This window comes from Colletes gigas, unplaced genomic scaffold (genome assembly GCF_013123115.1).
Source record: "Colletes gigas isolate AHSC1104 unplaced genomic scaffold, ASM1312311v1 Colletes_gigas_Sc00026, whole genome shotgun sequence".
Classification (NCBI taxonomy): domain Eukaryota; kingdom Metazoa; phylum Arthropoda; class Insecta; order Hymenoptera; family Colletidae; genus Colletes; species Colletes gigas.
The window spans coordinates 1,021,084-1,043,261 of NW_025106655.1; the positions used below are offsets into that span (position 1 = coordinate 1,021,084).

General features: G+C 33.2%; 3 protein-coding genes across 9 annotated transcripts; 1 reads left to right on the forward strand and 2 right to left on the reverse strand.

Annotated features, from left to right (window-relative positions):
- Positions 1-251: 251 nt before the first annotated feature.
- Positions 252-7,981, reverse strand: LOC122401564 (PHD finger protein 20). Of its 4 annotated transcripts, XM_043403766.1 has the most exons (15): positions 7,418-7,981; positions 6,527-7,043; positions 6,298-6,432; positions 6,060-6,086; positions 5,315-5,415; positions 5,086-5,171; positions 4,209-4,614; positions 3,723-4,124; positions 2,760-3,485; positions 2,479-2,610; positions 2,239-2,322; positions 1,583-2,006; positions 1,105-1,505; positions 798-1,034; positions 252-725 (listed from the first exon to the last, which is right to left on the reverse strand). In XM_043403766.1, the coding sequence occupies exons 1-15, from the start codon at positions 7,752-7,754 to the stop codon at positions 601-603; spliced, it is 4,140 nt and encodes a 1,379-aa protein (XP_043259701.1). In that variant the 5' UTR covers positions 7,755-7,981; the 3' UTR covers positions 252-600. The 4 variants fall into 4 exon arrangements, with proteins under 4 accessions (XP_043259701.1, XP_043259702.1, XP_043259703.1 ...); XM_043403767.1 differs by lacking the exon at positions 6,060-6,086; XM_043403768.1 differs by lacking the exon at positions 2,239-2,322.
- A 2,242-nt stretch (positions 7,982-10,223) lies between these two features.
- LOC122401589 lies at positions 10,224-21,037 on the forward strand. The gene is made up of 17 exons (XM_043403812.1): positions 10,224-10,456; positions 10,537-10,646; positions 10,750-10,932; positions 10,999-11,126; positions 11,213-11,393; positions 11,608-11,743; positions 11,830-11,977; positions 12,217-12,493; positions 12,600-12,748; positions 17,975-18,155; positions 18,211-18,359; positions 18,586-18,894; positions 18,958-19,060; positions 19,121-19,407; positions 19,507-19,845; positions 19,973-20,354; positions 20,443-21,037. Exons 1-17 carry the CDS (start codon positions 10,384-10,386, stop codon positions 20,725-20,727), a joined length of 3,420 nt encoding a protein of 1,139 aa, XP_043259747.1. The 5' UTR covers positions 10,224-10,383; the 3' UTR covers positions 20,728-21,037.
- On the reverse strand, positions 13,035-22,117 carry LOC122401598 (peroxisomal acyl-coenzyme A oxidase 3-like). 4 transcript variants are annotated; one of them, XM_043403827.1, is made up of 13 exons: positions 22,046-22,117; positions 21,714-21,851; positions 15,996-16,142; positions 15,808-15,930; positions 15,578-15,736; positions 15,323-15,470; positions 14,955-15,245; positions 14,718-14,881; positions 14,403-14,646; positions 13,966-14,199; positions 13,732-13,886; positions 13,365-13,658; positions 13,035-13,192 (listed from the first exon to the last, which is right to left on the reverse strand). In XM_043403827.1, the coding sequence occupies exons 3-13, from the start codon at positions 16,119-16,121 to the stop codon at positions 13,100-13,102; spliced, it is 2,031 nt and encodes a 676-aa protein (XP_043259762.1). In that variant the 5' UTR covers positions 16,122-16,142; positions 21,714-21,851; positions 22,046-22,117; the 3' UTR covers positions 13,035-13,099. The 4 variants fall into 4 exon arrangements, with proteins under 4 accessions (XP_043259762.1, XP_043259763.1, XP_043259764.1 ...); XM_043403828.1 differs by lacking the exon at positions 22,046-22,117 and having other exon boundaries at positions 21,714-21,919; XM_043403829.1 differs by lacking the exons at positions 21,714-21,851; positions 22,046-22,117 and adding an exon at positions 16,654-16,675.
- Positions 22,118-22,178: the final 61 nt, after the last annotated feature.

Sequence of the window (22,178 nt, forward strand, 5' to 3'; positions counted from 1 at the left end):
ATTCTCTGATTGAAAACAAACGTGTTAATACATACTGTTTTCATTCTATGTGCAATTTAAAATCTTTTTAAACACGATTACATATTTTTTTAAGTATGATCACGCGTATATAAAAATGACTGATTACCGGTTTCATATATATTTTTTTTTCACAATAAACTAAATAATCAAATATTAATAAAGACAATAAATTTATTCTCATAAATAAATATATTTTATAAAAACAATACTATCGTTTCTAACTTCCCGTTGCGTTACATTTGTTTTTTTTTACGCACCTGGTTTCCTTCATTTACATGAAAGACGCCTACATGTTATTACAACGAATTTTGTTGTAATAATAACATAATTATAAATAATATTATAATGAATTCAGTCGTAATTTATACTTAAATAGAATTAAATATCGTTTTATAGTACAGTAACTTATTATTCACATTCTATAACCGTAACTATGAATTATGTATATTCGCTATATGTACACTATAAAATACGACCGTATGACATTTGCTATTGTGGATTTTAAATAAAAATAGATTTTAATAAAAAATAGATTGTATTGATCTAACTCGTGTAAAAAATTTTCACGAGCATAGTTATTTAACACAAAGCAGCTAATTTTCGAACTATATTTAAATCTCGAAGAAGCATTTGAACTGTTTGTTTAGTTCGAGGCTGAACATCTGGGATAGGTACAACATCTTCAGGATCCATGGCTTCTAATGCTGCAAGAATATATTAAACATTAAACATCGATTTCTGACATATGCAATGTACAAACGAAGAAATGTACACACCGCAAACTTGTGCTTCAATGGATGTTAATTTTGCGTCTATGTGATTTTGAAAATGCTCTATATGTTCTAATAATCGCATTCGACATTCTCCTGGATCAATTGGTGCTTCTGGTTGCGGTATAAAAGGCTGTAATGTTGATATTTCGTGCTCATTTAATTCTTCGTGGATTTGATTCGCTGATATAGTTGTTTCAGATACATCGTTATCGGACACATCCGTTTGATTTGATAATAAATCTATATATGAAAAATGTAAAATCATATTTTTTCCTGTTATTAAGAAAACATAATTTACGCCCTTTGTTACCTGTATCTACTTTCTCGTCCGAGGTTACTGAAGTGTTACACTTCTCCCCTGAAGTAGTACTTTTTGTGAGAGCATTGAGAAGAATGTGACTCTTATTTTGATTCGTTGAATCTTCTTTCTTAGAGAGAACTTTAGATTCATCGTTAGTTGTATTATCTTCTTCCAAAATTTTCATTAATTCTGAATCCGAAGCTATTGATTTTTCATCATGATCATCTTTTACGGTAAACTTGGTTTCCGTCTTTACTTCAACTCTACGAGATGCATCAGTTACGGTGTCCACAGAATCGTTCGTTACTTTCGTGATTTCTATAATTGGTATTGGCGTTACGTCTGGTTTTTGTATTTCCATCTTCTCCCAGTTTTTTGCCCAAAGATATAATTTTGGATGATCTTTTTTTCTACAATGTACATTTTTTTAGTTTTAGTAACAGTTCCATGTTCTGCAATTCATTTGCAACAGTATTCTAATACTTACTGAGCTACGTTAACTTTTATTCTCAAACTGTGCAGTACTTGTTGTATCTGCAAGAGAGCTGCAACTAAATCATAAGAACGCTTTAACATAGCTGTCCTTTGATTAATTGTATATTGATTTTTTGTTCGGTTAGGTAATGTGGGTAGTTTGCCCTCCTTCATCCAATCTTGATCGTGAAAATACATTTTGGATGGTCGCTGTCGATATGGATTCCGACAAATATAACAAACATATTTTTCGGGAACATCTTTTTCTTTCTCTATTGCATTACAATGACCATGTTGCCAACACAGACAAAGATCACATTGTATCATTAAGCCGTCTTCTTCCATAAATCCACAGGTACAATTTATTATTTCTTCTCTACGTAGTTGTTCCACCTTTATCATTTCACCGTTAATCATCATCATAATTCCTTCATTTTCTAAAAATACAATTTATGTATTGTCAGAAAGAAGGAACTTTATCTTATTAATAAAACCAGAATACATATGTAAATATTTCTTCTAATTCAAAACATTATGAAACATATATTATTGAAATATTAAGCATAAGAAAACAAACAAGTTCTAAATACAAAATCATTGAGCGATATAAATCAATATTTAATAAAACGAAATTAAGAAAAAGATACAAAAAAAAAATAAAGAATATACCTTCCCCATCATTATTTGTATCTCTTTTAGTAATCTCCCCTTTCGAGGGATCATCTTTTTCAAGATGAGAATCGTTTAGTTGACCTAAAGCATAATGAAATAATAAAATAGTAAGCTATTACGTGTTTTACACTGAAGAGAAATTAATGATTTATAAATACACAAAATTAAAAGATATAACAAATATATTACAAAACTATTTACACTGAAATTTATATACCGATCATTAAAAAAACTTACTACTTTGACTATTTTCATCGCTTCTTGAATCTGATTTTCGACGACTATATCTATACACAAGCGTTGTCGGTCCTTCAGTATCCATAGCACTGTCGTCTAGATCGCCATAATCATCTGTAATGTCTTGCATACCTATTATAAAGTAATAATTATTGCGAAATAGTTCCCTTAACCACTGGCGTATAAGAATCAACGAAGTAAAATAATTATAGCACACATTTCTTTATACAGTGAATTAAATGAATTTTACAATAATTTAAAAATACCAAATGTATTATTACCGTGTCGCCTTTTACCCCTACTTGGAACGTCGGAACTATACTCTGATAATTGTCGTTTTCTTTGACCTTTCATTCTATCGATGTGAATACTCTCATCCAACGATTTCGATCTATCGATTCTCTGTATTTCTGACGACGTAGTCGGCCTCACTGGAAGAAGAGTTTTAATACCACTTTGCGTTTTTTCTTCTCTAATTTTCATATCAAATAATGTTCCAGGTGACATTGCACACGAATCTTCTCGTTTTTTCTCATTTTCATCATCCATATCTATACTATGACTAGAAACGGGAGAAATTCTTTCTATCTTAACCTCTTCTGCTTGTACTTCGTTACATTGCTCTATTTGGTCCAATTCGTCCTCTACTTCTGAGACTGTTGGCAAAACTATTGGAGATGCAGGTTGAGTAGAACTTGTTACTGATAGCGATGCAGCATAAAGTGGTTTATCTTGAATAGACTTTTTCTTTGCTAATTTATTATATTTTTCTAATGAATTATTTGATTTTCTCGGAATAATATCATCGATAGATTCTCCAATTGTTCTCGCGTAAGCCAAGTCCGCAACATTTGGAGTAGATCCCAAAAATTTTGAATATTCCGGATGATAATGTTTTATGTGCATTTGTAAAAGATTTTCCTTCCTAAATGTTTTATTACATCCTTGTTTCGGACATTTGTAAGCACTATCCTCCATTTCTACACGTAACCCGCCAATAAAAACAGCTGTTTGAAAATAAAAAAAACCGGCCTTGTTAATGATAAAGAAAGAATTTATACAATGATATTTTTCAGATGCAGCTGCCCACTAAAATCTATTTATTTTAAATTATAATATTTCCGAAACTTTTTGCTAACACTTACAATAAATTGCTCCTAATGTAGATAAGCATGAAAAAGTAAGAAGCCTAATAAAGTAATTAACATATTGAAATAATAAAAAGAAGGAATGTAAAATCTCACCGCCATCCGTAATTGACGTTGTTGGTGCAGGTACTACGGTTGTAACTGATGTATTTGCTGATATAAGCAACGAATCCATTACTGGTGTTGTCTTTGTTTTCGGTAATAAGGTCTTAATTTTTTTGGGTACATCTGTGACAATTTCTTGTTTTAATTTATGCCCATAGCTTCTCTTTTTTCGATGAATACAAAAATCAAATTTTTCTGGATCGAAGTCAAATTGTCCCTGATTTTCCATGAAAGCCCTGATATCATTTCGCGACCTGAACTTCTTCCCGCTTGATTTATGGAGAAATAAGACATCCCATTTGCCCGCGGATGTACCAGCTTTTCTTTGAGTAAAATGTTTCTGCCATCCAGGCGGTAATCTTTTATCCGCGACTATTATTGAGCGACGTGGTCCTATAAACACATTCATGTATGTTCACAAAAATGTGCAACTTACATTTACACCTTAAATAAAATCTTTTATTTTGTTCAATATACCATCATTTCCATCTACTATATAAGATTCAGTGCCCTGAGGCTCTCCATCTATCCATTCAGGTCCTACATCTTCCTCCTGGTCTATTTCATATTTATTAGATATTTCTTTCTTATTCTTTTTTACATAAGTTTTCACTTTTGATACGTTAGTATCAAATCCTCGCAACAAATCTGTGCCTGGATCATAACATGGACCAAACAAAGTACCATCTAAATCAATTTTATTTTCTTGAAAGCAATCACCATTTTCATTCATTACGACTCCTTCCTTTTTTGTTAATTTATCTGCTTCATTTTTTAACCGTTTACGAGAGTGTGTATGAAACAACTCCATTACTATATGCTTCCGTTTCTTATCTCTTCTTTCTTGTTTACTTCCTATGTACTCTTCAGTTTGAGACAGTTGCTATTAAAATAAACTTCTACTTTATATTCCATACTATTATTTCTACTAAAAGTTAATGCCATAATTCAGTTTCCAAACTATTATTGTAATTACAACATAATTTATCATATTGAATCTTTATATTTCAATTACCATGAAAATCACAACATTAAAATTATATAAATTATAAAGAAAAAAAAAATTCATTTAAGCTTATAAATTGTGAAAGTTCATAATGCTATGAAATACTTCAGTAATAAATATTAAAACATTTGTAAAATACATTTCTAATTACTTTTATGATAATTGCAAGTCCATGAAAAAATGACTTTTAATGAATACTTTGTTCACTATTTAAATTAATAAATCAAATCAACTTTGTTTATATTTTAAAACATTGTAAAAGTAACGTACAAAAAAAATGATTAAACATAATTTGTTAAATCTTATATTAATGATAGTACAACATAACCTCACAAACTAAATTTATACCTTTGTGGATGTTGCAGCGATTTTTGTCATTTTTGACGATTTAACAGTTTTTGTGTATCCATCGTCAAACAGTACATCGTATCTATCTGTAAAAATAATTAATTTTACATTAAAAAAGCACTAGTCGTCGATTAAAAAATATCCTGCCAGAAGTAAGAAATGTCAAACTAGTAATGTAGGGAACAGTCTGTTTCTTTCACACGTACATAGTTAAGGTTAGGTCGCTTACCATTTCCTAACACCGCATTTACTTTCGCTGGATATTTTCTCCCGTCGGCCCACGTAGCGAGAATCCTTTCTCCCACTGAAAAACCTTTCATTTTCGTTTCCCTAAAGGTATTAAATCTTTTCATTATCATTCGCGAAAATATTTTGTCAGCCATTATGATAAATATTAAATAAAAACATTAAAGAAACAATTTTTTTCTGTAACCAATAATTTTGTTTCATGAAATGAAATTGCTTTGCAAAAATAAGGTATTTACAAAATTTTAACATACACATATTCTATTTTATATTTCGTTTTTCCAGATGTATGACGTTAATACCAATTATATGTATTATACTTTGTTTTTTGCTACTATAAAAAGGGAACCCAATAAAAAAAATGGCTCTTCAAAAACTCTTCTTACATTTACATTGAATTAACTATTATATTAATATATTTCATGAAAAAAATAGTTTGAACATCTCAATTTGCGTGTATATGTGCATGGATAGTTTTATACATATAAATAATTTGAAAATAAAATGTAGGTTACTATGTAAACAAAATCATTTTTGTTTCTATTTTAAATAGTTTGACAAATATTTCTTTCGTAACTAAATATGATAGAAATGCACAGATTTAAATACAAAGGTAAGAAAAGAACAGAGCTTTTTAAAATCCTATAAAGAACAAAATAGTTTAGCAAAGTTTACCCTTAAAGATACAAATTTTTCACTCATTTGATAATTATGCAATACCTACTTACGGAGATGGTAGATCCCAAGTTTGTTCGCTTTAAAAAAAATAAATAAATAAATAAAAAAAAGAAGAAACAACACACAATCAAGTTATAGAAAGTATACCTTAACTTATAAAATAAATTAGTCTACAAAACATTTCTATTGGAATCTTTTTATTACTTTCTTTCTTTTTATCAAGTTAAATAACTTTATTCAGATTTTCACAAATTAATATGATTAGTAAATCCTTAACTGTCTACTCACTTTGACTGTGATTGTAACACACGTAATCTAGAACTATCCATAGGTATCCATTCGTCAAATCTTGAGCTCCACTTGTCAAAATGTATCAAGACTTCTCTTTCTTCCCAATCAGTTTCAACTACTTTAGCCGAATACCTACAACATAAGAACAACAATCATTTATACAATCTGCTTTCGATATTTATGAAAAAGAAACATAATTAAATTATCAATTACTAATGATACTTACCATTTTTCATTGAAATCTTTTGCTTCTAATTTAGCTCCAGGAAAAAACGTTAATCCATCACGATTTAATATCTTTGCCTTTAAGTCTTCTGATTTACCAAATGTTTTCTCATCTTCTATTTTAATATGTTTTAACTCTTCTTTAATAGCCAATTCTTTGTGTATATGTTTCATTGCTACATCTGATTCTACAATTCCTAATTGAACAGCCATAGTATTTACTTCCATTTCTAAATTTTCATGTATTTCTTTCTTTATGGAAGACATAGTTTCTACTTTTGCAGTTAAAGCTTTGCAGTCGTTATCAACTATTTCTGTTGGGTCTATCAAGTTGAGAATGGCAGCAGACGAATCCGGTTGAGAAGAGCATATTTCTTCACAGCTACCTGATTTTGGTGTTCTTGCTTCAGATAATTGCGGCAAAATAGATTGTTCTAAGTTTAAAATTTCAGAATTAATAAGATCTAGATCTTCCTGTGCATACGAAGTTGATGATTTCACAGACATAATCACGGGATCTGTAAAAACAAACCTAAACATCAAGTAATTGAAAAGTTAAAAAAAAAAATAAATATATTTGAGTGACAATATTTTCGATTAGTTTAATGTTTAATAAACTCCGTTAAGTAAAAAATGAAAATTTTTTCTATGAGCACATGTGCATAAGTGTACACTCATAAATTGGTAAATTTAAAAATACCGCGTGTAAATGGAACACGATGTATGATACTAAATAGAAACAGTCAATAAGAAAGCAAGGTAGGATACAAGGAAGGTAAGAAAGTGGTTTGTAGATGTACAGAATACTCTAACAGAGTCTTTGTATTTGACAATACTGTGTACTTCCTTTGTAAAGAATAAAGAGTATCGAATTTATATATGCTGTACGTACCCGGATGATTATCATAATCTGCAAAAACCGATGGAACACTGCCTTTACGTAGAAGTAACTTATGCCCCTTAGCGGCTTCGTAATCAGCTCGTTTAAAATGTCTATGGCAGACAACCTGACCCGGTGAAGGTTTGAAACTCGCTTCAAATCCACCACTGGTCAACCACCTGCTCCTTAGAGCAATATCCTTTGGAAATTTATGAAGCGGTAACCCCTTAGCACGCGCTTCTTGTACATCAGCCTCGCAGCTACGCACACAACATTTGCGCGCCATTCTCATCGCCCCCACAGGCGGTATTCTTTTACCACGCGACCGCGGTATACGCCGCCGCTTCATTTACACCGGTACTACATAGCAACGTATCACAAGAAAACATTTGCCAAGTTACGCGTCGTAAGAATAAGATGTGGCCGCAAGACGAACAAATTGCGTGCTCGATTGCCTTGACACGCACCCTTCTGACTTGGAAGAAACTCGAATACTTAGTCGATTTGTAACGTTCACAAAACCACTAGAATCACTGATGCAACTACGGACACCGTACTAATCGATTCACACGTTCAAGCAACGTCGACTCGAATGTATTTCGATGTCGCTGCGAGAAATCGAGTATATACGCATAAGTTACTCATTAAATAAATTTCTGGTCATATAGCGCCCTCTTTTGATTTTCATGAAAACAAACTTATATATTTTACAATAGCGAAACATTAATATGTCTTCTATTTATGTTATTGCATAATAATATATTCGTTAAACTATAATACTTTTCATATTATACTAATTTATTCTTGATAAAAGTATTGAAACACGTAACTGAAATACAAAATTTCAAATAAAACAGTTTTGCATAGGTATTTCGACCAATGAAAATATGAACTCAAATAAACAAAACCACGTGATTGCGACAGAATCAATTATTGGCCCGCTATTGGTCCGCTGTGTCTGGCCAGGAATATATTGTACAATAGATACGACGAATAGTCGATAATTATGTAATAAATATATTTTATTTGATATCTTTATGTATTTTCTCTTATTGATTATTATACATAAATAGTAACTTATATAACTTCTGTATTTATTCGAAAAACAGCTTTTTAGTTTTATCTCAAACCACGTGACCCTATTTGACTAACTTTTCTTTTCTTTGAACAAAATATAATTGAACTCTTTAACTATACTACGCTCAACACTGACTTCATGTAAATAAAACCACATAGTTGCAAGAGAAAATTTCATTGATCTGCTGTGTTTTTAACCAGGATTATATCATGGTTCGACCTTAAGACTATATATATGTAATATATATATATGTATATATATATATAATACGCAATTACTGCGCAATTAATCTAAATATATAACTTTTATTTAAAAAAAACAACTAATCAACGCTAACTTCCATTAACTAAAGTCCACAAGTTCTAGATAGTTCACACCACCCTGAGTTAAGTTCCCTTCCTCGATGATGTTGCGCGTCCGGCGGCGTATTTCCGAAACTTCGTAGGGAATGCGGCGGGGAACGCTGCCCGTGGAGTGCTAAGGCACTCTGCTCCTTGGACGCGGGAGTTTCAAACGGAGATCGCTAGATAAGGAAAATAATAAATGGATACAACGATTTTAACACACGTAAATAGAACTTTAATTATTCAATAAAGGAATATAAAACAAAACAACCAAGATTTCGCAGGAATCTTGTAACCCGTTCGTACACTTCCGCTCTCTTAATTCAAGATGCTTCTCTCTTTGCCGATTCAACTCTATTAACTAACTCAAATAATACAAGTACGATCTCGCTTATGTTACAATGCTACGTCCGTTCACTTTCGATCTCCGGATTCAAGTGTCGCTCTCCGTTCGGTCGAGGCCCAGCCCACACGTAGGCCCCTCCAGACCGTCCCTTCCTTTATTCGGGCCTGGCGCAAAACTCTCGCACGCGCGTTCCTCGGCATACCCCCCGATCCCTCGAGAACGGTCCTCTACGGCACGTGGCCGTTATCGGCTTTTGCACGCAGCTCGTTTCCGGCAATCGATAGCGCACGGCCCAAGTTCCTGGAATTACACACCTAGGAGAAGGGATCAAAGGGGAGCTCACGACTATCCAAACATCCGTCTCCAATAAATTATTGGCTAATCTATAACCCGAAGTGAAGTCATTAAAAGAATCTCTAACTACTTTTAAACCGTAGAATTGGCGCGGACTCCACCTTGTCTCCCTTTCCTATTACATTCGTGTAATCTGATTTAAACCTCGCGCCCCCCAGAGCTTCTGCTACACGGCGCCAGGCGGCGGCCGCAACAATGAATACCATTAAAAAATAAAGGAAAGTTTCCTGAATATCTCTAGGTATATGTGGTTATTAAGTTTTTGATTCTGAATTTCTGAAACGTTGTGAAACTTGTTGCGAATGATTATCAAAGTTTGAAAAAGTGCTGAAGTACAAAGGTAGTCGATAAGTAGCATTTTGAAGAAAAGTTCGTTAACCAGCACGAAATCTATAATGTATATGTTAACATATATATGTAGATAATAGAAAGATAATATGTAATCCCTTTAATGTTTTAATTAAATAAATATGAATATAAATTACGTATATTATTACTTCTGCAATGAGTATCAAAAATGGCTCGGTTACCCAGCCCATTTTTTTTACCTTATTAATTAGTACCGAAAAGGTTAACGGAAATTTCAATATTAATTTTGTACACCAGGTTTCATTTTTAAACACTGTTCTAAACAATGTTGAAGTTTCATGTGCTTTTCGAATTAATTTATTTATAAAAATAAGGTAAACATAAAACAGTAACAGTAAAGTAACAAAGGCGACTGTATAATATGTATTTGTTGTAAACGAAAAGGAAGATTCACCATGATGATCTAAAACATCTAAATATCTATTTTCTAATGTTTCATTCAAAATTTTAGGACTACATTGAGTAATCTATATTTATTTTAAGGACAATGTCTTTCACACATATTGTATATACAATACTTTTTGTATTATGTCTTGGTAAGGCAGACACAAATAGTTTAAGTAAGTTGTGTCTGTTTTTTTCAAAAAGATAATTGTATAATTTTGTATAAATGAGGTATATGTACCATGTTTCCATGTAGATCCTAGCGACATAGTAATTGTGATATTAAGTCAAAAGGAAGGCTATCATGCAGCACATGCTGATATTTTAAAGAAGGGTATTTTGGAACAGTCTGATATCCTTGATAAAGTATGTGTAATACATACGTATTTTATATTTATGTTATTTGAACAACTTTTTATCACATTCCACCAATGTTTAGTATATTAAATATAATTTATCTTTATATTAGGATCCACCAAAAATTTTATTGTCTCATGAATTAAATATTAATGGGTCGTGGACAATAATACCATTACTAAATCATTTATTAGATACATATTCAACTTCAAGGTGGTTTTTCTTTTGTCTGGAGAACACTGTAATTAGACTGAGTAAACTGTTGAGTACTTTGTCTAAATACAAGGAGAATAAAGTATGTTATTACAACACGAAATGTATTAATTTTATGAGCAATTATTTTAGCAATTTCTTATTGTAGAATATATGGATTGGTCATGCACTGTATGATCATGAACCAACTATCATACATCATTTTGCAGACCACAAAAAATTTAAATATCCACATATTGCATCAGGTTTTGCAATAACATCAACTTTGGGAAACAGGTACATTACACAAGAATACTTTATCACATATTTTGTGCTTTATACGTTTTATTTGAATAATGAACATGAAATGTTTTCTTTTTCAGTTTAGTGAAAAAAATTGATGAAGGTGAAAGACCCAAAGATGACTTTTCAATCGATGCATCATATGAGTTTGCATCTTTTGTTTTAAAAGTCGATAAAGGGGTACGATTAACGCATGCATCTGAACTGTGTATTGTATCCAGTACAAATTGTGCCACGTATCCAAGATATTTTCATCCATGTGTAAGTCAATATTTTTATATACACTATTTATAGAGCTTGTCAATTTAGAAAAAATCTAGCAAATGACCAAAATATAATAGAACAAGAGAACTATATCAAATATGGTTCTATCAAAATGATCACTTAAATAAACAGTGATATTATGTTATATGAAATCTTTTCTAAGTTACTGAATTATATTATTCTACTGAATATTATGTTATTCTAAACGAAGCTTTCGTCCGTGTCTTCCGAAAACGTATATTTTGCTGTAAAAACCTGTGCAAAATATCACGTCGAGAGGGTTTCAGTTATTAAGAAGACATGGGCAAAATATACTAAAAACATCAGATATTTTAGCGACGTTACTGGTACGATAAATTTTATTATACGGCTAATTAAACAATGTGTTGCGTGTATTGATCATTGTTAAGTGATGTGCCTTTTTCTAGTATAGACAAACATTTACCCGAAGCTTTCGTTGTGCCAAACACAACACACGGACACTGTGAAAAGACTTATAATATTCTAGTAGAGGTGGACAAAATATTAGAGAAAAAAGATTTGAGTTGGTTGATAATTAGCGACGACGATACAATTTTTAGGTAAATTATTTCGTTATGTAGCACGTAGGGCGAATTCTTCGTGCAAAATTATATCGAAAGTTTGAAATGAAATTTTTCAATATGTCCCAAAGAGTTGATTCAAGTACAGAAAGATGCAGTTCTATTGAGAAAAACGCATTTGCACTCTTTAGTGCTCTTTAAACTATTCCTGTTGCGAGACTCGATTTATATATCAAACAATGTACGATTTTAATAGCATATTGTTTATTTAATATTAGCGTAGCGCGGTTGTTACGTTTACTGACATGCTACAACCCAAAAACACCAATTGCAATTGGGGAACGATACGGTTTCCGATTGTGGGATAATCTTTATGGGTACGAATACCTAACGAGCGGGGCTGGTCTTGCCTTGTCCAGATCTTTAGTTCGTGAAATGATACAACCAGGCAGGTGTGATTGTCCAACATCTACAACCCCGGATGATATGTATCTGTTTGGTATATGTTTAGCACGAATTGGAGTACAACCTGTACATTCACCATTGTTCCATCAAGTACGTCGTAATTATTGATAGACGTGATAGATTGTGTTACGATTATAAAATTACACAAAAGATGGGACCACGGAAAATATTTTGTAGCATAATATAATTTTTACAGGCGCGTCCTTTAGATTATGCAACTGCCTATCTTGCTTCGCAAGAACCTGTATCTTTCCACAAGTTTTGGATGCTTGAGCCAGAAACGGTTTACGACGAATGGTTCGCAGAAGCAGACAAATCGTTAATCACAAGTAAAACACACACGGAGTTATGATGTCAGTTACGATGTTGATACGTTATTATATAATCAGTACTTAATAACAGTACTGTACGGGGTATTTTAATTTAGACGTCAATTTTTTTTTTTTAAGATTCTAGACTAGAATACCCCCTTAAGAATACAAAAAAAAAATACGATTATTCGGAAGTAGTACTAAACAATGCAAATAAAAGCATTTATTTTACCTTACTTTCTCGAGGCTGTCGCGCGCGGACTAAGACTTTTTATAAATTTTGTACGAACGTTATAGTAAAATAGTTTTTTATTGTCCCGATGTATCGATATAACATAAAAATATTAAAAATATAATAAAAAAATTAATTATACGTATATACATGTTATAAATTCGATCGTATTATTTCTTTCCACCATGATGGCCGTTCGAAGTTTTCTTTGTCTTTGAAAATCCACTCTTTGATATGTTTATACACCTATGTAGAAAATAATATTAGCAAACGAGCGGATTAACACATTGACTGTCAGACAATATTTACATTAATTTTTATAGCTGAATTCTTTCATGTATTTATCATTTATAATAATATAATAGATAAATGTCAATCGATGTGTTAAACAATGAAAGATAAATAGATATCAACGTACCTCGCCATCGGCCATTCCTAACGGTGAATTTAGGATAAAATCTGGTGGCGCCAAAACATCGACTAGAGCCACAGCTTCTGGAACCAATTCTCTGCACAAGGTCACGATGCCTTCTCGTACTAAGTTATCCATGTTACTTTTAGGCGTTGCATAACCACCCGCATAAAAGTCCCCTAATCTCTTTTCCACTGCAACTGCTCCGTAAAGTGAACACAATTTTGTTAACACATTGCGCTCCTCTGGTCTCCACGCGGAATTCCGTGTGGACTCTATGAAGTATTCCATTATGGAATGCTGCAAAATAAATCCCAATGAAACATATCAGATATACAGCAGACAGTTTCTGATGCTGAGAATAAAATATTACCTGTCCATACAATAGAGACGAAGTCTGCGCGAAGAATACTTGCGTATTGTTTCTAATTTCGAAATCATTAAAACCTTTGCTTCTTAAATTTTGTACGTGTTCGTGCGTTCTTTTTAAGTAGTAGCATATTAGCCATTTGCAGGATAAAGATAAATCTGTAGGGAATAAATCATAGCGAGCATAGCATTGAGAAATCTCTGATAAACGTTTGGAAAAGTACAGATGGTTACGTACTTTCTGGTTTTAACGTTTCATGAATTGTCGTACAAGAGAATTTTTGCAGTAAAATGTCTTTGGCATCGTTTAGGAAATCTATTGACCTAAGAGGACAATTTATGGGCTTTCCATTGAGCATGTTCGACCATTGGTTCAGCAACCAATTACTGGATTGTTGAATTAATACGTTGTTCTCTCCCTCGTAGGTACAGTTTGCATCGTTTTCAGCTCTTAAATCACCCAGACGCGACACTAGCAACGATAAGTAAAAACTAAATGACGTAACAGACTCGTAAAATGTTTTAGAGTATAACCGAGCTAGGAGCGATTCTACGCGAAAAAATAAGTCGGAAACAAAATTCAAATTTTTTCATTCGAGCTACCCGAACTGTTAGAAGAATTACCACTGTCTATTGTTCATAACAGTAACTATATTTGTTTCATGGTTTACATACTTTTCAAGTATCCGTGCCCGCCGCAGGATTCTCTGCAATCCTGAATAATATCTCTGCTAGTCCATGAACACAGCGGTTTGGACGCAGAAGACAATGCATGAATTTCCATACCTTCGCTATCGATCTGATCATGGTTTTCCGGATTCACGAGTTTCATTTGAAACTCAAACATCTGTTGCACAAATTTGGCGGAAAATATTTTTATCGCGTACGTCTCCGCCAAGTGAGGGAACAGTCGCCATTGCTGCACGATTACATTAAAGTTTTATTATTTCGTTTTATTTGCCGGGCTTTTAATACGACGCGTTTAAATACCTGCGCTTGATATTCGATAACCGGCCATTCCTCGGATTCTGACGGTCCAAATTGTTTCCTTACCGCGCAATAACGAATAGCGATAACTATAGCAACGGAGGCTAAATTTGCGCATATAGACGTGATCGTGACTCGGCCAGAAGACAATGCACCCAACGACGCGCCTACACGAATTAAAATCAATTTTTACAATAAAACTACGAATCGACCGGCACACTTTTCGTTTCGGATTCTCACCAAATCTTTTGTTTTTATTCTTTACGGCCGACACGTAATTTCCATCCTCCGTGACTTCTGCCGTTCGATTCAACAAAGAATTACGAGGGATACGGTAGTTATTGAACATTATGAATCCATTGTCCACGCCGTTCATCGCTATTTTTTCACCCATATCGCCGACAGTAACGCCGGGTAGAGGCATATGTGTCTCTGGATTACGGATAGGCACGATGAAAGTGTGAAGGCCATGATTTCTACCATCCGGCGTGATCAATTGTGCAAAGACGACAGAGTGCGTTGCAGTTTTTCCTAAAGATATCAAACTTACTTTGCTCGTCCGAAAACGTTACTTGGCGCGCTATAAAGATTAGTTTCATTCTATTCACCTAAACCACCGGCCCAACATTTAGCAGCTTCAAAGTCGGGGGAGTGTAAAATGAAGCTTTTTGAATTCGGATCGTACGTTGCCGTGGTTCTTATGCCTTTTGCGTTTGTTCCGTGGGATATCTCCGTTAACGCGAAACAGCACATGTACTGAAGGAAATAGCGTTAGGCGTTATGCGGTAGACGAAATTTCTTCAGGATTCTTCGGTCGAAAAATGGCAAACGCGATTAACAGATTCACTTTCCTGCGTGCTTACCTTCCCATCTTCAATCTTCTCTGCGACGTCATACTGATCTTTAGAACCTAAAGCGATAAATGTGGTTGGCACCAGGCCTTGCATTATACCTACTTTAATCGGTATCGAGGCGTCATATTGGAAGAGAATATTGAACCAGTGCATATGGGTGATTGGATTCTGTAAAAAACTTGCATACAATCGAAACCTTAATATTTCCTTAATCAGTAATAATGATAATAACTATTTACTGTAATATTGTTATCTCTCAGCGCCCTGATTCGAGCATTGCAAAGCTTTCGTTCCTCGTCCAACGTATGACAAACGCGTCTTTGAAATATCGGTGATTTTTTAATAAAATCCCACAGACTGTTCTGAAATTATACCGGATTGATACCGAAGATTATCTACGATTATAATGGAATCGTTTATGACGTACCTGATAGTACACAAACTCCTCTCCTTCTAAATTGAGTTTTAGTAATTTCCAGTCGAACGTTGCACGTTTTCTGTAAGAATCCAACCGACCCTTCGGAAAGTCAGCGATCAGAGATTTCATCTTCATCGAGTTTATGTTTCGGAATACCTACACATTAAAGCTAACGTAAAATTAACGCAGATATTAATGTTCTGATTGACAAGACTCGTCGCGGAGTTTGGACCGATTTTATCGCGAATTCGATAAGAGATACGAAAAAAAAGCAGTAGAGAGAAAAGTTTTACTTTTTCCATGAGAATAAAAAATAAAGCCGAATGGTTACAGCGGAACGCGAGTTAGTTATTCATTACTGTAACAATGGAGAAAGTTGTAGTGAAATTTCAAAAATTGTTGGCGGAAACAAGAGTACGATTCAGTGTATAATTAAAAGTTAAAAAAAATACGATCGTGTATCGAACAAACTAAAAATAATATCGGGCAAAAAGTTGAATGCACGAAACGAACGGTGTACCAAAATTGGCAGATGAAATTTCAAAATATTTTTTATAAAAATAAGCGAATCTACTGCCAGAAGAAAGAATTATTGTTAATAATATGGAATATTATTTGTTTCTTTCTAAGAATGATTTTTTTCTTATCGTAAAAAACTTTTTTTAACCGTTACGAAGTAGCAGCTTATTCGAAAGTATACTGAATACTATGTGTATCAGTCTATTTAGTTTGCATCGAAAGTTCGTTCACGTATGCATAATACATAAACTGATAATGGACGCGACTTAACGAACTCGTCACTTCATTAATAGTCGATTAATTTGAGGAAAGCGATGTATCATCAGAGTTTTATCTAACAATATTTACTGAACCCTTTTCATTCAGTTTCCTCATCCTGTTTCATAAGTCCATGATAATCATCGTGTCTAAGTACTCATTTGATAGTAGTTTCGCTTATTCGTATATCTAAATATTTTTCAATTTTATCTACTAATTAGCTGGTCGGTTAAGAGAGATTCAACTGTAATTTATTCCTGACTCCTTATTTATTTTCATAATCCGTGTAAAATGAAACTATGTTAAGGGGCCATTCTATCTTGTTGGCAAAATACATGTTTCTTTGTGATTTTTTTTGCGGGCTATTAAAGAGCAATTAATTTCCGGATGTTGTAGATACATTTATTATATATTTAGCTATATTTACGAATTTTTGCAACGCATAATATCTATTGATTACGCTGTCTTTGTTGATCAACAAACAACAAGAAAAATGTAGTTTCACGTCCAGTTGTTATACCTGCGCGCGGTACATTTCACCAGGCTATACCTTCGTTAGTTTTTCAAATTTCAATTTAATATTTGGTAGACATATTTTCGAGACTACATACTAAAAGAAAATGCAAAAAAAAATTCAATTTTTTAAACCCCACAAAGTAGAAAGGCAACTTAAAGTTTAACGTCCAATTATACCTGCGCGTGGTACATTACAGCAGGCTATAACTTCATTAGTTTTCAGAATTTCATACCAAAAGAAAACGTAAAAAAAGAAATTCGATTTTTTAAATCCCACAAAGTAGAAAGGCCCCGTAAGTTACACGATAAAGTATTCAACGGGTCGTAAGGTCGTTTTACAATTTGAAATAAGAATGAATATGACCCATGACCTCCTCGAAACTTACACGAACGATACCATTAAACTCCATTGTATTATTGATTGCATCGCTTATGCGACTTAATTTGCCTGGAAACGAGATTCCTAAATAATTCCATTTACTCAATCGATAGAACAAATTAAAAAGGTCATCGAGAGTCGATACATATTGGGGCACGTTGCCTCAAAAGTTTTATTCGAGTCTGAACAATGATCCTCGTTGTTCTGTTCCTTCAAATCGCCTTCGTGTTTGGGATAAGGTACTGTCAACCATAAAATCTGTCTTAAAATCGTCGTAACAAAGAACGTTTAGTTAACTGGAATTTTTATTGTACAGTGGATTCCATAGAGAGTATCAATGCGCGAGAAACGACGAAAACTTGAAATCCGTCATCGAAAAGATAATAGAAGAAATCATGGAGAAATCTAGTTGCATTGTTTTTCTAACCGATTCTACTTATCGAACGCTCGTGGACATTCCCCGCGTCCAGGGTTCTTCATTTGTATCCAAATACGAGGTAAGGCTAATTCAAATGTTATGCAAATTCTTCCTATATAAGCGTTTATTTATAGATAATACTGCGCGACAATGAGCAATTTTCCAGACCGAGAAAACGAATTAAAAAAATTTTAATCGACAGCAAAATGATCGGTTGCAACGCGTACGTTATACTGATCGCCAATGGTTTCTTGGCGTCTGAATTTTTGCTATATACAGAAAGGTGTATAAACAGTATTACTATTTATTAATATACGATATTTAGTTAACAGAATTAGCTATTTGGTGAACCTTTTTAGGATTGTTGTGCAATTGTTCTAAATTCGGATTTATCTTTCTCTTGTTTTAATACGTGGAGAAACACTCAGCTTAACTAAGTGTAATTAAAATACGGTGATATGAATTTATGCTAACAAACAAAGAAATCTATCATCGTTTCTCGGTTTTAGCGAACGTCTGATCAACACTCGAGGGCTGTTCCTGTTCTTATACGATTACCGTCTGTTTCAACCAAATTTGCATCACATATGGAACAGAATAATCAACGTGGTTTTCGTGCGTCAATACGACGCGTACAATCATCGATCCGGGGAAAAAGTATACAATGAAAAAATCGATCTTGACACTGTCTACTTCCCAGCTATCAGGAAGACATTTACTGCGACTAAATGCATAGACACTTGGTATCGAGGAAAATTGCGCCACGGTACCAATCATTTCATAGAGAAAATAAGAAATCTACAAAAGAAGAGCTTACGGTTAGCGTGAAAAAAATTAATTGCAATTTCAAGACGTTGTTAAAGCTTTCACTTCAATTTTAGAATTGCTGTTTTCGAGCACATCCCGGCAGTGACGGAGAAATCAAGAGCTTATTATGATAATCGACCGAGCGAAAGAACGGAAGCTCTGGGAATAGAATTCGAAGTATGTACTGTACGAAACATTTATCGTTCCACGTTTCGTATCGGTAATAGTTAATTTCAGTTGATACAGATTATATCGAAGGCGATGAACTTCAAACCAAAGTACTATATGCCACCGAACATAACTTCCGAGAAATGGGGTGTCAAGAGTGACAATCAAACGTACACGGGTCTCATAAGCGAGGCCGTAGAAGGGAAAGCTGCGTTTTATTTGGGCGATTTGCATTACACGTTGCGTCATTTGAATTATTTTGATTTAACTATACCGTACAACACGGAATGTCTCACTTTTCTAACGCCAGAATCACTGACTGAAAATTCATGGAAACTTCTGATACTTCCGTTCAAGTACGAGAGTAAACAGAAATTAATTGTTTCTATAATTGTAAATGTTTGTACAGCGCTACAGATATAAATGTAACAAAAATATATTTATTTTTTTTTCAGATTGTACACTTGGATCGCGATTATCTTCACTTTACTTTTTGGAAGCGTTGCAGTTTACTTCTTATCACTGTCCTACAAGAAACATATAATTTTTTACAACAATAAAACGTGCATTCAGACTAAGTCGACGAAGAAGAACATTAAGGGACTGTATTTGTTTACAGAAATACAAAATAGTATGTTATATACTTATAGCATGCTGTTTCAAGTTTCTTTACCCAAATTGCCAAACCCTTGGGCCGTACGAGTATTTATTGCGTGGTGGTGGATTTATAGTATTCTGGTTGCAGTGGCCTATCGCGCTAGCATGACTGCCGCCCTTGCAAATCCAGTAACCAGGTAAAAATTAATTTTTAACATATTCGGGGATGAGAGAAAGAAGGTGAACGCGAACGTCTTTACATTTTTTTTTTGAAACAACCACTGGTCAATTGAACTAATGAAATCGATTATAACTTCCATATAGAGTTACCATCGATACATTGGCTCAACTTGCGAAGAGTTCGATCGGAGTTGGAGGATGGAACGAAGACAGTAAAGATTTCTTCCTAATATCGTCGGATCTCAGTAGTCAAAAAATTGGTGGTAAGTTTCAATTCGTCAAAAACGAGGAAGAAGCTATCGAGAAAGTTGTAAATGGATCATTCTGTTACTACGAGAACTCTTATTTGCTTCGGCATGCTCGCGTAAAAAGGCAAATAATCAAGGAACAAGAGAAGGAAAATAAAACTACAGAGAATTTATGGTTGAAACATAATCTACACATCATGGAGGAATGTGCTATTAAAATGCCCATAGCTATTGGCATGGAAAAGAATTCGCCGTTAAAACCACGCGTCGATGCTTTGGTACATTTTATTTTTTATTAAGAATTATAATAAAATTAAAAAATGAGATTATTTAACACCAATGTTTTTTTATATAAAATGGATCCAGGTAAGGCATGCAATAGAAACTGGTTTGGTCGAGAAATGGTTAAGCGATGTTACGGAATGGTCGAAAATAACGGAGACACGACAAGAAACCAAATCTGAAAAAGCATTGGTTAACCTTCACAAACTTCAAGGTGCTTTCATTGCTATCGCGACAGGTTATATGTTAGCTTTCGTAGTATTAATAGGAGAAATTTTATACTGGAAACATGTTGTTTTGAAGGATCCAAAGTTCGACAAATATCATTTGGATGTATTCTATAATATTCCTGTTAATCCTAAAATCTAAGCAAATAATTCAAATGACACTCTGTTCTATAATGTCCAAATTCATGTAATATGTTTCTGTTTCAAAGAGTGAAGCAAAACAGTGCATGAAGGAAGTATCTTTCGATAGAATGAGCTTGTTCATAAATGCTAATGTAAGATGCAAATGTACTCTTCATTGAAGACAGAGTATAACATCTGGTACTTTCTTGTCTTTGATGATATAAATTATTCTAATACAAAGCACCATCAATGTAATATATTGGAATTGGATCCAACAGAGCTTTTTCAATATCCGATTGGAAAATTATATATTCTAATGGTGAATAAACTTTTAATCCCAAAGTCACAATAACAACGAAAATATTAATTTCGAATTTCATGTAATAACACAAACAGTGCCAAATAAATAATCCTGGCTGAAATGTCTAGTATCTTCAAAGATTTGCATCAAGTTAGGTTAGGTTTTCGCCAATTTTAAAACAATTATGTCTCGAGTCACAGGTAAGTCCAATAAAAAGCAATTACATATACGGATACAACACAACAAAATTAACGTTATGTGTTCTGTGAATTTATCATACGTTTTTATACATGTCGAACGCCCTTGAAGGTTATTCTTAACATTTGTTCAAATTATGTAAGGATTACAAATATTTGACAGTTTGATTTTTAATTTTTTATAGTATTCCTAATGATATTAACGTTACTTAGCAATTTACGAGTATTAGAGTTTATTAACGGTAAATATTTTAAGATTCGTGTGTCACCAGTGACCGACACGGCCTAAACAGAATGATTAAGTGATACCGGTATCAATTGCGGTACTTAACATGTCAAAAATGACCTTTTAAAAGACGTAAAGCTAGACTAGAATTCTTATAACAAGTTTCATTTGTTTATAGATTATATACGCGTAATCAACGTAACTACTGCAATATAGTTAGTATTTACGAACATATCTAAGAATTCATAAGTCGTTTCTATAATAATGCAAAAATTACGTACCAAATTACAAGTAGAACTGTATGTATTCTTCTTCTGTTATTTATGTCACTTACAATGAAACAGTTACTGATGCTATAAATCACTTGACGGAAGCATTATAACACGTCAAACGTACGTCCTTTTACTTCGTAAAAATTTCTATAAATCACAACAAAAACGAGATCTATCTTATGTAAACCAAACGTCATTTGCTACAACTAAATAACATCCTAAATATATTTCTCTTTTTATTGTTCTACTCGATCTTTTTATATATTTTTTCTTATCGACTTTTTCATTACAGAACTGTAATTATTGTACGTAAATCGTAATTCTATAAGATAAATACATACCGATTTAAAATTTATATTCATTATTCGTTAATAAAATTTGCTTAATTTTGTTGAAAGTATTAACTCTGAAAGTGAAATATTAAAGAACATAAATCTGGATAGAATGTATAAATTTTGATAAGGCTATAGAGAT

Excerpts from the sequence above, each read along its gene's own strand:
- LOC122401598 (XM_043403827.1), bottom strand. The coding sequence starts at position 16,121 with ATGAAGATGAAATCTCTGATCGCTGACTTTCCGAAGGGTCGGTTGGAT. Across the intron at positions 15,737-15,807 it reads TGAGAGATAACAATATTACA|AATCCAATCACCCATATGCA; the intron begins GTAAATAGTTAT and ends AGTTTTTTACAG. Across the intron at positions 14,200-14,402 it reads CGGGCACGGATACTTGAAAA|TGTCGCGTCTGGGTGATTTA; the intron begins GTATGTAAACCA and ends TATCGTTGCTAG.
- LOC122401564 (XM_043403766.1), bottom strand. The coding sequence starts at position 7,754 with ATGAAGCGGCGGCGTATACCGCGGTCGCGTGGTAAAAGAATACCGCCT. Across the intron at positions 5,172-5,314 it reads AAATGCGGTGTTAGGAAATG|ATAGATACGATGTACTGTTT; the intron begins GTAAGCGACCTA and ends TTATTTTTACAG. Across the intron at positions 1,035-1,104 it reads GGACGAGAAAGTAGATACAG|ATTTATTATCAAATCAAACG; the intron begins GTAACAAAGGGC and ends TTTCATATATAG.
- LOC122401589 (XM_043403812.1), top strand. The coding sequence starts at position 10,384 with ATGTCTTTCACACATATTGTATATACAATACTTTTTGTATTATGTCTT. Across the intron at positions 18,360-18,585 it reads TTTTTGCTATATACAGAAAG|CGAACGTCTGATCAACACTC; the intron begins GTGTATAAACAG and ends TCTCGGTTTTAG. Across the intron at positions 20,355-20,442 it reads AACCACGCGTCGATGCTTTG|GTAAGGCATGCAATAGAAAC; the intron begins GTACATTTTATT and ends AAATGGATCCAG.